Source organism: Protobothrops mucrosquamatus, unplaced genomic scaffold (assembly GCF_001527695.2).
Source record: "Protobothrops mucrosquamatus isolate PMUCROS unplaced genomic scaffold, P.Mucros_1.0 scaffold587, whole genome shotgun sequence".
NCBI classification, from domain to species: domain Eukaryota; kingdom Metazoa; phylum Chordata; class Lepidosauria; order Squamata; family Viperidae; genus Protobothrops; species Protobothrops mucrosquamatus.
This window is the reverse complement of record NW_015386887.1, coordinates 33,406-49,522: the sequence shown is the minus strand read 5'-3', so window position 1 is coordinate 49,522 and position 16,117 is coordinate 33,406. Positions and strand designations below refer to the sequence as shown.

Below are 16,117 nucleotides of genomic sequence, written 5' to 3'. Positions count from 1 at the left end.
AAGAAGAAGAAGAAGAAGAAGAAGAAGAAGAAGAAGAAGAAGAAGAAGAAGAAGAAGAAGAAGCGGAGGAGGAGGAGGAGGAGGAGGAGGAGGAGGAGGAGGATAACAAAAAATAATAAAGAAGTCCTTGATCGAACCTCACCAAAAACATCACTCGAAGCCAAGATCACCAAACAGAGGCCACCCTACTTTGGCCACGTCATGCGAGCTGACTCACTCAAGAAGTCAATCATGCTGGGAGTGATCAGCAGAAAAAGAAGAAGGGGCACCCCAGTACACCCCCCCCACACACACACACACTGGCTGGACGGTGTAAAGGAGGGCGCTGGGATGTCTATGGAGATTCTCCATCATCCAACTCCTGGTTGTCCCAAAGTTGTCCCGCTTTTGAAGAGGCCACTGAAGAAGCTTCTTGGACGAGAAGCGAAAACGTCTTCGAGGGAAAACCAAGACCATTTCTACCCAGAGGGAGGCTTCTGCCAGTCTCAGACCCTCCTCCTTTGTGTTTCTTCCACACTCCTTCGCTTCCCCTCATCCTTTCCCCAGTCACGGTGCTCAATCACTTCTAAGCTAATTGTCTCCACTCATGTGTGCAAACTCGCAGCTCGCTGGAAGATGCCGCAGAATGTTAATTCTATTTGGAACCAAGAGGGTCTCCCTCCACCCCCCAAAAAACTGGCGTCTTTCCTTTGGGGGAAACTGAATGAAATCAGATCCGTACTAATCGCAGAGGTTGCAACGAGGGCCGCGGGTGCCAACCTCACCCTCTCCCCAAACACACCTTTCTATTCAAGCACATTTTACGATTGGCTGTTCCGCCATCTTTTTTTTTTCTCTCTTCTTCTTCTCCTTTCCTTCCATCAAGGTAATACAGGACAATCTCAGCCAGGAGCGGGATTAAATCCCAGAAGGGAAAAAAAAAGGCTTTTCAGAAAAAAAAAAAACCCAACCCAGAGCCTATTAATCTCTGCTTCCTGATCACCTCCAGCCTTTATGCTCCAAGCAAAGAATTTGGTCGCCTCTGGATATGTTGAGGCCTGGCTCTCATCCTCCAGGGCCCTTGCGATTGCTGGGCCTGTGGAAATTAAATGCCAGAAATCCTAGAGAATCAAGATAAAAAGGCAAGTGGTAAAGCCACTACAATTCAAAATGAGAGACGAGCTGAAAAGGAAAGGAGCAGTTGATTAATTGGGTTATAATTTAATAACATGAACAGGCAGGGAGGGAGGGAGGGAAGGAAGGAAGGAAGGAAGGAAGGAAGAGAGGAGAGGGAGGGAGAAAGGAAGGAAGAGAGGAGAGGGAGGGAGGGAGGAAGAAAGGAAGAGAGGAGAGGGAGGAAGGAAGGAAGGAAGGAAGGAAGGAAGGAAGGAAGGAAGGAAGGAAGGAAGGAAAGGAAGGGAAGGGAAGGAAGGAAGGAAGGAAGGAAGGAAGAGAGGAGAGGGAGGAAGGAAGGAAGGAAGGAAGGAAGGAAGGAAGGAGAGGGAGGGAGGGAGGGAGGGAGGGAAGGAAGAAAGGGAGGAAGAGAGGAGAGGAAGGAAGGAAGGAGAGGAAGGGAAGGAAAGATGGGAGGGAGGGAGGGAGGAAGGAAGGAGAAGGAAAGAGAAGGAAGGAAGGAAGAAAACTTAGACTTTCTTTTCTGATTCTGTGTTTGAATTGTAATGGCTTTATCACTTGCTTAATCTGTTTTTGGTGTTTTGTTTTGTTTTTTGAATGCCTGGTTATTCCTTTAGGAAAAGTAACTTAGTTTTTCAATAAATAACAAGAACTAAATACGCACAACAGGGCTCTCGCAGCTTGATTTTCTCACCAAGTTGGACTAGAGGATTTTCTAATTCTGCAGTCCAGGAAGAGAAATCAACAGTCCCCATGGTTTAGAAAAAATGGGAAGAACAGGAAGGAACGGAAAGAAAAAAAAAAAAGACTCTTTTCCAAGAAGCTTAAGTCTGAGGCTGTTAGAAAGCCAGTCACAACACACCCCAAAGTGCAGAAGCCGAGGCTATCAGAATGACAATGAAGTACCTTGGCCGAGATTTGGTGTTGCTATAGCGCTACAGGATTTTATATCGAAGCTTCTAGACTATCTGTACACCGCCATCTGTTGCCCATGGTGGAATAAACCGGGGTTTGCAAATAGAGGGCTATTCAGGAGCAGCTTTTTTATTCCCAGGGAGGCTGATGTTGTAGTCCAGCATGTTTACACTTGAGATCTGTGGTTCCAAATCTTCTAACAGAATAAGACTTGGAAGGGACCTTGGAGGTCTTCTAGTCCAGCCCCCCTGCTCAAGCAGGAGACCCTATACCATTTCAGACAACTGACTGTCTAGTCTCTTCTTAAAAGCCTCCAGTGATGGAGCACCTATGATTTCTGAAGGCTAATTGTCCTCACTGTTAGGAAGTTTCTCCTTAGTTCCAGGTTGCTTCTCTCCTTGATTAGTTTCCATCCGTTGCAGTTTTAAGAGTGCAACAGAGTTGGAAGGGACCATGGAGGTCTTCTAGCCCAGCCCCCTGCTCAGGCAGGAAACCCTATACCATTTCACACAAATGGCTGTCCAATCTCTTCTTAAAAACCTGCAGTATTGGAGAACTCACAACTTCTGGAGGCAAGTTGTTCCACTGATTAATTGTCTAACTGTCAGGAAATTTCTCCTTAATTCCAGATTGCTTCTCTCCTTGATTAGTTTCCATCCGTTGCTTCTTGTCCTGCCTTCAGGTGCTTTGGAGAATAGCTTGACTCCCTCTTCCTTGGGGAAGCCCCTGAGATATTGGAACATTGCTATCATGTCATCCCTCGTCTTTCTTTTCACACATCCCCCACACAACATTTGAAAAATGGGATGAATGAATGGTGACTTCATTCCTTTGAGTTCACACCCCTTCGGCAGCTTTCCAGAATACGGAAAACTATCAAGCTGCAGGCTGGCATCGCAAATATTGTCCAAGCTGCCTGAAAGCAACAACTGGGCGCTATAAATTTGTCTGATCCCTCATTAATTTTCTAGATCTGTGTTCGCACCGCCTCTTTATCTTGGTGGGTGAACAAACCCATTTTTCATGGATTTCCACAATATCCTGAACTGTAAATTTATCAAGTGGGCAAGCTTTGCATGTGTCACCAAGAAAGAGACCGCAGTTAACCCTAATCACGTATTGGCCATTGTGTTGCCACAAAGAAGAGGGTGGTGGTGGTTTTGACTTATTCTCCAAAGCACCGGAAGGCAGGAGAAGAAGCAACGGATGGAAACTAATGCAGGAGAGAGAACCAACCTGGAACTAAGGAGAAATTTCCTGACAGCGAGAACAATCAATCGGTGGAATAGCTTGCCTCCAGACATTGTGGGTGCTTCATCACTGGATGAAGAGATGAAGAGGCTTTCAAGAAAAGATTGGACAACTATGTGTCTGAAATGGTCTAGGGCAGGGGTAGGCAACCTTGGCTCTTTTATGACTCATGGACTTCAACTCCCAGAATTCCTGAACCAGCATGGCTCAGCTTGGAAACCTCTCCCTTTCCCCTCAGCATGGCTGGCTCAGGAATTCTGGGAGTTGAAGTCCATGAGTCATAAAAGAGCCAAGGTTGCCTACCCCTGGTCTAGGGTCTCCTGCTTGAGCAGGGAGTTGGACTAGAAGACCTCCAGGGACCCTTCCAACTCTGTTATTCTACTATTTTTGTAAATGTAAGACTGTGAACGGTATGGCTAACCATGCTTGAGGAGATGGCCTGTCCGTTAAAGAACATGATTTCTGAAATGCCCTGCAAAGAGTCCCCTTGGAGAGATCTATATAGAGACACAAAACTGCTGATAAACAAGGAGAATCGACAGAAACGGGAAAGGTGGAGGGGGGAAAGGAATTCCTCCGAATCCTCCGATAATACAGATTGTTTCAGCAAACAAGGAACACCTCCAGGCTCATCCTGTTCCACACTAGCCTGCAGCCTCCCTGCAAGGGATCCCATAAACAATTTAGAAAGCATCATCAAATATTCATAGTTATGGACCAAACTCCGAGCCGTGTTCCTGGATGCAGACAAAGCTAGGATCGACACAGACAGAAAAATGTAGATAAACTGAAGGCGGGAAGCAGATGCTCGTGGCAACAGCAGAGAATCTTGCCCAGGTAAACAAAAATAACAGAAGAACAGAGCTGGGGGGGGGTCTTCTAGTCCAAGCCCCTGCCCAAGCAGGAGAACTTATATCTTTTCAGACAAATGGCTGTCCAATCTCTTCTTAAAAGCCTCCAGTTATGGAGCTTTTTCAAGTGGCCACCTAGCGACAAACATGATCTGGATGACTGAGGATCTCCATATACCCCAGGGATGGAGCATCCACAGTTATTAACCCCCAAAGGAGGACCCAAAAGTTATTAACAGAATTAACAGACAGAATAACAGAGCTGGAGGGGACCTTGGAGGTCTTCTAGTCCAGCCCCCTGCTCAAGCAGGAGACCCTATACCATCCCAGACAAGTGGATGCCCAGTCTCTTCTTAAAAACCTCCAGTGATGGAGCACCCACAACTACTGGAGGCAAGCCGTTCCACTGGTTTATTGTTCTCACTGTCAGGAAAATTTCACTTTACTTCTAGGTTTCAAAATTTAGGTTCATGTAACCCCAAAAGCTGGAATTGAGGATATCCTTGAAGTTTAAGGTATTCCTGGCAATTCAAGCCCAATTTGCAATACATCTATTTGTCTTTCCGGGCCAACCAGGTCTAGGCATATGCACTTTGGAAATTAAAAGATTTGGAGAAGGCACCGGTCTGCCTGCAAAGAGATGGCAAAATTATACACGCTTAAGGCTGGGTAGGCTCTGAAAAAAAAAAAAAAAAGCAAGAGCTCCAGTACTCTTCCTTCTTGGAACTATCTGGAGATGTTTGACATTGCTTTAAAAAACAGAGTATCCTGTAGATTAGGGGAGGACATGATAGCAGTCTTCCAGTATCTCAGGGGCTGCCCCAAAGAAGAGGGAGTCAAGCTATTCTCCAAAGCACCTGAAGGCAGGACGAGAAGCAACGGATGGAAACTCATCAAGGAGAGAAGCAACCTAGAACTAAGGAGAAATTTCCTGACAGTGACAACAATTAACCAGTGGAACAACCTGCCTCCAGAAGTGGTGAATGCTCCAATACTGGAGGTTTTTAAGAAGAGACTGGACAGCCATTTGTCCGAAATGGTATAGGGTTTCCTGCCTGAGCAGGGGGTTGGACTAGATGACCTCCAAGGTCCCTTCCAACTTTACTATTATTATGGATCATCGCACAGTCAGCCAGATGTTCAGACTGGATTTGGCATTTTTGTTTATCCATCGAGTCCTTCCCAAGGACCTGGGATAGGCAGACGTGGATGTTTGATGGTATTACAGATATCGTCGCAGGATGGAAGCAGTTATTATTATTGTTGTTGTTGTTGTTGTTGTTATTATTATTATTATTATTATTATTATTATTATTATTAACTTTGGCAACGTTCAGACTTGCAGACTTCAACTCCCAGAATTCCCCATGGCCTGCTGAGGAATTCTGGGAGTTGGAAGTCCACAAGTCTGAAAGTTGGAGACCCTGGTGTAAACATATGGAACAATTTGAGAACCAGGGAGCCAGCCGTATCCTATTCCTCCAGAACAAGGGCTTGAATTTTATTTCCTTTTTAGGGGAAAAGACAATATTTGCTCTCTAAATAACACCTCCACTGCCAGGTCAGGAAGAGAAAGGGGGAAAAAAAAAAACCCCAAAAAAATCTGCCTGGAAGAACAGATGCAGCTTGAGTGAAACAATACATGCCACGTCCCTGGGGGGGGGGGGCCCTCCGTGTGGCAACTTCCACGTGAGGCTTTGCGTTGTAATCAGATTCTGTGAAAGGATTGCAGTGTTTACAGGGAAACAGATAAGCAGCATATGATTAAGTGTGCTGTACTCAATCTTACCAGCGCTTGCAAAAATCAAAGCCATCTGCTTGCAAGGCAAACACAAGGAGAGAGGGTGGGGGTGGGGGGGGAGGAGAGGAATTCAAAGGAATTCACGTCCCCTCCTTTTACTGATAGCAAAATAAGATGTTGGGGTTCAGGAGAAGAAATCCAGCCAGGCAGAACATCTTCACCGCAGTGAGTTGTCTTGAAGACGACATTCCTTTTGCGTAGTCTCGGTGGGCCCCCAGACAATAAGACAAATCTCCTGGTATCCAGGAAGAATAAGGAAGGTTGCAGAGAAAGACTTACTGCACACCACACTCCCGAATCTCTAAATTGATCAAATGCAAGCATCCTGCAGTCCTCCTATCTCAATAGGATAAAGTAAAAAATAAAGTTCAGAAGAAGAGATTTCAGCTCAGGAGCAACGGTTTGGGTCTTAAGTCTGCCTGGAGGGGACGACCAAGGGTTATCGCAATAGCATGTAGGCTTATATCCTGCCCCATAGACCTTTACAGCACTCTCTGGGGGTTTACAATATCAGCCATATTTGCATCTTGACCCCCCAACAATCTGGGCCCTCATTTTACCGACTTCGGAAGGATGGAAGGCTGAGTCAGCCTTGAGCCGGTCAGGATCGAACTGCCGGCAGTGGGCAGAGTTAGCCTGCAGTAATGCATTCTAACCACTGTGCCACCACGACACCCCTTCTTCTTCTTCTTCTTCTTCTTCTTCTTCTTCTTCTTCTTCTTCTTCTTCTTCTTCTTCTTCTTCTTCTCCTTCTCCTTCTCCTTCTCCTTCTCCTCCTCCTCCTCCTCCTCCTCCTCCTCCTCTTCTTCTTCTTCTTCTTCTTCTTCTTCTTCTTCTTCTTCTTCTTCTTCTTCTTCTTCTTCTTCTTCTTCTTCTTCTTCTTCTTCTTCTTCTTCTTCTTCTTCTTCTTCTTCTCCTCCTTCTCCTTCTCCTTCTCCTTCTCCTTCTCCTTCTCCTCCTCCTCCTCCTCCTCCATAACGCACAATTCCAAGTAGGTGTTTCTTGATGTCACAGAAGCTTTTATTTCCCTCCCAACCATAATGTAGAATAGATCAATGCAATTACTCCATGAAGACATAGCACAGAAAGGAAGGGAGAGGCTATCCTGAACACCAGCCAGGGACGTGGCCTTTTATAGGTTAGAAATCAACTTCTTTTTAAAAAGAATTGGCGCTTGGTTCAATTACAGCAGAAGTCTCTGGCTTGGTTTTCCTTCCCTTTGTTGCATAATTGCCTCCCCCTTTAAAAAATTAATATCTTCTTTGCTTTTACTTCTTTGGAGGCAGTTTATTGCCGCGCTGGAGGTTAACCGTATTAAACATTTCCTAATGACATTTCAGCACAGCAGAAATGGGGTGTTGTCACTTATTGCTATGGTGTTGTTGTTTTTTCCCCTTCCGAGAGACCAGGCAAAAAACAAAGGCAATCAAATATGCATTAGCTCAAAACTCTGGAGAAAGCATCCAATACAGGAAAAGGAAAGCGCAGGGCCCCAAAACTGTGTGGAGAGTGGCTTTGTTCCTGTTCTGGCAAAACAGAGAACTGACGAAAGCATCCAAAATGCAAACCAAAAAGTCAAGGCAGCCTGGACTGTTCCCAGCTCTTAAGCTTCTGTTTCCTTCTCAACCAAGAAGCTTCTTCAGGTCTGAACTTCAGAACTGAAGAAGCTCCTTGGGTGAGAATCGAAATGTTTTCAAAAAAAAATAGCAGAAGAAATCCAGTTTGCCTTTTGGGGAAAAAAAAAAGCCACCATAAGTCAACTGACTCACAAAGCTTTGAAAATTTTGAAGACGAAGATGGGAACATGGGTTTGGCTAGTCTAAAGAAAAGAAGGAACAGGGGAGACAGGATATCAGCGTTCCAGTATCTGAGGGGCTGCCACAAGGCAGAGGGGGTCACGTTATTCAACAAAGCACCAGAGGGCAGGACGAGAAACAATGGTTGGAAACTGATCAAGGAGAGAAGCAACCTGGAATTAAGGAGAAACTTCCTGACAGTGAGGACCATCAACCAGTGGAACAGCTTGCCACCAGAAATTGTGGGTGCTCCATCACTGGAGGTTTTTAAGAAGAGACTGGATAGTCACTTGTCTGAGATGGTATGGGTTCTCCTGCTTGAGCAGGGGGCTGGACTAGAAGACCTCCAAGGTCCCTTCCAGATTCTATTCTATTCTATTCTATTCTATTCTATTCTATTCTATTCTGTTCCTGTATTTTATTACTCTACTCTACTCTACTCTACTCTACTCTACTCTATTCTATTCCTGTATTTTATTATTCTACTCTACTCTACTCTACTCTACTCTACTCTACTCTACTCTACTCTACTCTACTCTACTCTACTTCTATTCTATTCTATTCTATTGTATTCTATTCTATTCTATTCTATTCTAAGTAGAATCACTTTCAAGGCCCTTGTGTGGATATGGGAATGGCTGATACTCGAGTACTTTAAAATTAAAATTGGGGGATACAAGATGTGGCACAAATAGCAAGGAAATTGGAGGGCTATAATAACACTCACCCACGCTGCCCTGCCCATGTGAGCCTTATCAGAAACATGGAAATAAGATCACGGTGTGAGATCAGACCTCCATAGATCTTAAAATGCTGCATTTAAAAAAAAAACATATCTAAACAACACAATCTCTTTTGATGTCTAAATTTAAGCATATTAAAACCTGCAGGGTACTTATAAGTCTCTAACTGCCTTGAGTTTTGTACTGTGGATTCTCTGTGTAGGTGCAGGAGAACATGAAGAGAGAGAGAGAGGGGTGGGGGGACAAAAAGGGAATAAAAGCCCTTTCCTGAGTAACTTAATTCCCTGGAGGTGATCTTGGCAGCTCCATATAAATAAAGCAGACAATGATTGGTCTACTCCTGGCTTATTCATAGCTAGCTTGATTTTCAAGACAAAAAAAATTCAGGAGAAATAATAAGGTGCCATGTTCTTTCGAAGTATTGAGATCGCTACTTGAATTTGCAGCTTGCACTGAAGATTTAATTCACAGGGTAGTTAAAATCATTGTGATGTTCATCCTTTCCTATTAGGGGAAACAAGTCACTGGCATTTGGCACACTCGGAACAAAGATACGGTAGGCTCACTTCAAACTGTATGAAGGAACACAGAGTATAGAATAAAAGAGTTGGAAGAGACCTTGGAGGTCTTCTAGTCTAACCCCCTTCTCAAACAGGAGACCCTGCACACCATCTCGGACAAATAAGGCTTGTCGAGTTTTCAATTCTCCCATACCAGATCTTCTGAAGAAAAAAAAAGAAATGTCTACAACTACAGATAAGCTATGTGACTCTCCTAAAGCCCTCAGGATCAGACCACCTCAAAAGAAAAAAGATTGTTTTTTTAAAAAAAGGGGCTTTTCACTCACGTTGCTCTGTTTCCATATCAAAGCAAGATGTCCTTCATTTTAACAATAGTTTAATTAGAATAGAATAGAATAGAATAGAATAGAATAGAATAGAATAGAATAGAATAGAATAGAATAGAATAGAATAGAGTTGGAAGGGACCTTGGAGGTCTTCTAGTCCAACCCCCTGTTCAGACAGGAGACCTTGTACCATTTCAGACAAATGGCTGTCCAGTCTCTTCTTAAAAACTTCCAGTGTTGGAGTATTCACAATTTCTGGAGGCAAGTTGTTCCACTGATTAATTGTTGTATCAGGAAATTCCTCCTTATTTCTAGGTTACTTCTGTCCTTGATGAGTTTCCATCCGTTGCTTCTTGTCCTGCCTTCAGGTGCTTTGGAGAATAGCTTGACTCCCTCTTCTTTGTGGCAACCCCTGAGATAATGGAAGACTGCTACCATATCACCCCAAGTCCTTCTCTTCATTAAACCTAGGCATACCCAGTTCCAGCAACCGTTCTTTATATGCAGATATATATCCTTGCTGCAGATGTTCTAGAAACGAATAAGGAACCAAGAAATTTCAAACACAGCATGCCTCTTCTTTTGCATATCACATCAACACCAGGGACACCATACGCCAACAACAACAACAACAAAAATAATCCATTCAGATCGGAGTATACTATCCCAAATTCATGGTTGATTCCTGACCCCTGTTCGCACATCACACTAAGCCGCAAATAAACCACTCGCATTTATTACTCAGCCCAGCATGCAGTCAGCAATCTAGAATACAGGATTTGATCTTCCTTGCTGTTTTAAATGCAACTACAAAATTCCAATTCCTCTTAAGTTTGAAGATCAAAAACTGGCTAGGAAAACAGGTTGAAATGACATTGAAAGAAACTGTATTTTTTTTCCTCGTGTAGTTTTGAAAAGCAAGCAGTGGACGGAAACTTATAAAGCGAGCAATCCTTCCATTTTTGCCAAGTAATAAGTGTTATAGAAGAAGAAGAAGAAGAAGAAGAAGAAGAAGAAGAAGAAGAAGAAGAAGAAGAAGAAGAAGAAGAAGAAGAAGAAGAAGAAGAAGAAGAGGAAGAGGAAGAGGAAGAAGAAGAAGAAGAAGAAGAAGAAGAAGAAGAAGAAGAAGAAGAAGAAGAAGAAGAAGAAGAAGAAGAAGAAGAAGAAGAAGAAGAAGAAGAAGAAGAAGAAGAAGAAGAAGAAAAAGAAGAAGAAGAAGAAGAAGAAGAAGAAGAAGAAGAAGAAGAAGAAGAAGAAGAAGAAGAAGAAGAAGAAGAAGAAGAAGAAGAAGAAGAAGAAGAAGAAGAAGAAGAAGAAGAAGAAGAAGAAGAAGAAGAAGAAGAAGAAGAAGAAGAAGAAGAAGAAGAAGAAGAAGAAGAAATCCATGCCTTTTCTTTACCACTGTGATTATTATTTTTCCTCCTGCAGATTTTGATCTCGCTTACTATGCTGTTCTCTGCAGACAGACCATATGCTTAATTGGTTTGCAGGCTACTCAAAGAATGATGCTTATAGGGGGAGGTCCCCCAGTACAACCAATTATTGATTGCCTAACTCAGAAAATGGGGCCTCCAATGTCCATTTCTATTCTATTCTATTCTATTCTATTCTATTCTATTCTATTCTATTCTATTCTATTCTATTCTATTCTATTCTATTCTAGTCTCTAGTCTCTATTCTCTATTCTCTATTCTCTATCCTCTATCCTCTATCCTCTATCCTCTATCCTCTATTCTATTCTATTCTATTCTATTCTATTCTATTGTATTCTATTCTATTCTATTCTATTCTATTCTATTCTATTCTATTCCATTCCATTCCATTCCATTCTATTCTATTCCATTCCACTCCTTATTCCATTCCACTCTTCATTCCATTCCATTCTATCCCAATCAGAGCTTCCAGATGCTCTTCAGGGCTAGCCCCGCGTAGAGCGCATTACAGTAGTCAAGACGGGAGGTCCTGACTTTGGTCCTGCTTTCAACCAAAGATAAGCATGGGGAAACCCAAGTCCACTCACCTTTCTTTTCGTAGACCAGTTTCTCTCCGCTCCGGCCCGAGCTGTCCAGCGGCACCCCGGTTTGACTCCCGAATTCGCCGTCTCGGTAGCCGAGCTCCGGATGCAGAGGGTTCTCCTCCTCCTCGTAGTCGTAGTCATCCAAAATGGGGGTCTCCCGGATGGGCATGCCGATGACCGAGGTGTGACCTTGAAGGCGTGAACTCCGGAAACTCTCCCTGCCCTGGGAGCCAATCAGTACAGAGGGGATGTAGTGGATCTCGTGGGTGGCCTCAGAACTGGCGCTCTTGTGGGGCACCCGGCACTGTTTGTACCAGCGCCGCTGGGCGTACAGGGCGATGGTGAAGACCAGCAGCAGCAGAAGGAGAGCAATCAGCCCACCCTAAAAAAAAAGAACAAACATGGAAAAAAAGGACGTCAATAGCATCAGCTCTATTGATTCTCAACCCCCAAACAGGAGTGGTCGGAAATGTCTTCGGAGATTCTCAGTCGTCCAGGTCCTAGTTATCCCCAAGCTGCTTTTTTTCACGAGGCAACTGGACTTCTTTGTTTTTTTTCCCCTTTGGAGACGTTTCGCTTCTCATCCCAGAAGCTTCTTCAGCTCTGAAGAAGAATCTGAAGAAGCTTCTGGGATGAGAAGCGAAAGGTCTTCAAAGAAAAACAAGGAAGTCCAGTTGCTTCCTGAGAAAGCACCTTTGGGAGTGGCTGGAAAGCATCTCTCCTGTAAAGCAATGCACCATTTTTTTTCCTATATCAGAAACAGATCCTTCGATTCAGTATTCTAGTATTTGAGGGGCCGCCACAAAGAAGAGGGGGGGTCAACTTATTTTCTAAAGCACCAGAAGACAAGACAAGAAACAATGGATGGAAACTAATCTTCTATTCTATTCTATTCTATTCTATTCTATTCTATTCTATTCTATTCTATTATCTATTATTCTATTCTATTCATCTATTATCTATTATTCTACTCTATTATCTATTATTCTATTCTATTCTATTCATCTATTATCTATTATTCTATTCTATTCTATTCTATTCTATTCTATTCTATTCTATTCTATTCTATTCTATTCTATTCTCCTACTCTATTATCTATTATTCTATTCTATTCTATTCTATTCTATTCTATTCTATTCATCTATTATCTATTATTATATTCTATTTTATTCTGTTCTGTTCTATTCTATTATCTATTATTCTATTCTATTCTATTTTATTCTATTTTATTCTATTAATCTATTATCTATTATTCTATTCTATTACCTATTATTCTATTCTATTCTATTCTATTCTATTCTATTCTATTCTATTCTATTCATCTATCTATTATTCTATTCTATTCTATTCTATTCTATTCTATTCTATTCTATTCTATTATGTATTATTCTATGCTATTCTATTCTATTCTGTTCTATTCTATTCTATTCTATTCTATTCTATTCTATTCATCTATTATTCTATTCTACTCTACTCTACTCTTATTCTATTCCAGATTTTCCTTTAAAAGGATGAGAGTAGGTTTGCCTTAAGAGCTTTGGACTGAATCCAGGACATTTCTGATGCAACGACCCGTCACAAGACCCTCACTTGACAAACCTACCCCGGAAGCTCATAAACAGAAGGACTGACTTCTCCTAAACTCTAATGAAGATGTTACCTAGACTGGTAGTGAAATATTCGGAAACCAACCCACAAGCTCCAAGAACGAATCTCCACCTTGGTCCTACACTCGATCCACAGATATTCGCCACCATTGCAAAGCTATTTTAACCCAAGGACCGTTGGCTCAGCCTAGTGCCTAAGAAATCAGCTTATTTCCCCCCCCCAAAAAAAGAGAAAAGCTATATTTTTTATGTCTCTATTAGGTACTATGCCAACTGTATACACAAAGGGCATCAATTTAATACTAGATAAAGCTCTCCTAAGATACGGAATATGCACAAGAGGGCAGAGTTACAGCTGCTGTGGGAAGCCTTGAAAAGCCTTCAACTTCCTGTGAATAAAAAATAATCAGAGAGGGAAGGGGGGGGGAAGGTCAATTTCCATATAGCTTCATCTTAAAACCAAATTTCATTTGGAAGAAGACAGGGCCGAAATCCTAACAGGATGATATACCTGTCTGACTAAAATATGCAGGTTGCCGTGTTTTACAAAGTCATTATTTGAAAGATTGGAAGGCAGGGTTTGCAAAACAGGCTCCCGGTTGTGAAAGTTACAGAGAAGTGGGGGAATGAAGGAGGAAAGTAGGAGAAAACAGCTTTCTATTTTTGGGGGGAGTAAAACTAAGCTGTGCAGAGACCTGTTCAAGGTTCTAGAACTGAGCGTCTTTGTGACTTATGAACAAGTTGCTGACAACTGTAAGAAAATACATTCATCCTTTATGGAAACCTTTGGCTACAAATAACTGTTCATCTACAGGTACATGAGATGTCTCTATTCCTTTTCTTCTCCTCCTCCTTCCCCTTCTCTCTTTTCTTCTTTTTCTCCTTTTCTCTTTCCCTTTCTAATTCTCTTTCTTTCTTTCCCTCTCTCTCTTCTCTCTCTTCTCCCTCTTTCCTCTTTTGTCTCTCTCTCTTTCCTCTGTCTTCCTCCCCTCTCTCTTTCTCTTTTCTCTTTCTTTCTTTCTCTTCCCGCTCCATTTCTCTTTCCTTCCTCTCCTTCCTCTTTCCGCTCTCCCTTTCTTCTCTCTTTCTCTATTTCCTCTCTCTTTCTTTCTCTTTCCTCTGTCTTTCTCTTTCCTCTCCCTCTCTCTCTCTCTTTCCTCTCTCTCTCTCTCTTCCTTGCTCGTTGGATTTAAATAAAATTAAAAGTAAAGGGAATTATACATACATACATACATACATACATACATACATACATACATACATACATACATACATGCATATATATATAAGATGAGGTAAACCAGGCAATCAGTTCACCAAGATTTGCCTTAAGAAAGCTCCCTGAATGCTTTTTTTAAATGAATTCTCATCCGCTTTGCTAAGAGAGTAAAAACAGCAAAGGAACAGAATTTTGGTCAATTTGATCAAGTTAAGAAAAAATCAGACTGAACAATTTGTGGTCATTTGGGTCAAATTAAGAATGGAATAGGTGGATTTAGTGACAAGGGGTCAAAGCATGACTGTCTTAACTTTTGGTTTACAAAGGCTTTTTTTCCACTATCTTTTACTTCCAGTAGCAGAGAAGACAAGCTATATACTACTAGCTGTCCATTGTTTAATGGGCAGTCCTACCATTGAGAAACATTTTGAAGAGTTTTCCCAAAGTTTGTTTTTTTTTTCCAAAGGGCAACTGGACTTTCTTGATTTTTTTCTTTCTTTCTTGAATAGGTTTCACTTCTCGTTCAAGAAGCCACTTCGGTTCAGAAGGTTGAGAAGCAAAACTGTTTTCAAGGAAAAATAAGACAAAGGAAGTCCAGTTGCCTTTTGGAAAAGCATCAGTTTGACACCCATGACCTGGAGGATTGAAAATCTCCATAGATATTTTGAGTTTCTTTTCCTGGAGATATTATATCATGCACCCTCTATTTCTTCCCACACATTTGATGGGAAAGTTCTGATGGAAAGTTCTGGGGGGGGGGGGAATCTTCAGTATAATCTTTTTTTTTTCTTTTGGGAGAAGATCATGGATCTGGTCCTATCCTGAAAAAAAAATGCAAAGGGTTTTTGGAGACTGGATTGTGCTCCACTGACTTATTCAGTCTAGATGTCTAATCTAGATGTCTAATCAACCCTCATCGTTCAGGGTTGTCCCAAAGGTGCTTCTTTCAAGAAGGAACTAGACTTTCTTTAAGTTTTTTCCCCTTGAAGACATTTTGCTTCTCATTCCAAAAAAAAACCCTCTTCAGTTCTTTGTTCAGTCTAGATTAGGCAGTGAAATTGTGTTGGAGGAAAGAAAAAAAAAAAAAAAAGGTCTCAAAGCCAGCAGAATTTCAACAAAGGTGTCTTCACCTATCTCGGAATAACCGCAAAGCTTCATGAAAACCCCGAGCTATGCAGAAGATGAAAATAAACGTGGGGAAAAAAAGCCCCTTGAACGGTGATCCTCCCTCAACGGCGGGGAATCTGATTAACCCAAGACACAAGGAGAGTCACGGCAATTGCGTACCCCAGCCACTTCTTCATCTGAAGGAGCGGAAGGCAGCTCTCGCGGCAATGAATACTGCTTAACCTAAATTTCCAAAAGGTTACACGACATTGTAGCAGCAGTAGCAGCCTTTGTGCTCTCCGGGAAAGCTGTCACAGAGGCCCCCCAAAGCCTTGACAACGTGTAGACCAGGTTCTTGCACACCAAGCTCAACTCTGAAGTTCAAGGACGTCTGAAAGTTGTCCCTCCTTCCCTCCTTTTTCCTTCCTTCCCTCCTTCCTCCCTTTCATTTCCATCTCCTCCCTCCCTCTCATTTTCATTTCCTTCCTTCCTTCCTCCCTCCCTTCCACTCTCCCTTCCTTCCTCCCTCCCTTCCCTTTCACCCTTCCTTCTTTCATTCCTTCCTTCCATCCCTCCTTCCTTTCTTCCATTCCTCCCTCTCATTTCCATCTCCTCCCTCCCTCCCTTCTTTCCACCCTTCCTTCCTTCCTCCATCTCACCCTTCCTTCTCTCCCTTTCTCCCTCCCTCCCTTTCTCCCTCCCTCCCTCCCTTCCTTCCTACTCTTCTTCCTTCTCCCATTCCTCCTTCCCTCCATCCCTCCCTTTCATTTTCATCTCCTCCCTCCCTCTCATTTTCATTTCATTCCTTCCTCCCTCCCTCCCTCCCTTCCCTTTCACCCTTCCTTCTTTT

General features: G+C 42.6%; 1 protein-coding gene across 1 annotated transcript in view; it reads right to left on the bottom strand.

Annotated features, from left to right (window-relative positions):
• The window catches only part of ASTN2 (astrotactin 2), a 208,859-nt gene that overhangs the window by 171,615 nt on the left and 21,127 nt on the right, over positions 1-16,117 (bottom strand). Inside the window, exon 2 of the mRNA XM_015817424.2 lies at positions 11,338-11,716. Within this exon, the coding sequence (XP_015672910.2) occupies positions 11,338-11,716 (379 nt within the window). The remainder of the gene's footprint in view (positions 1-11,337; positions 11,717-16,117) is intronic.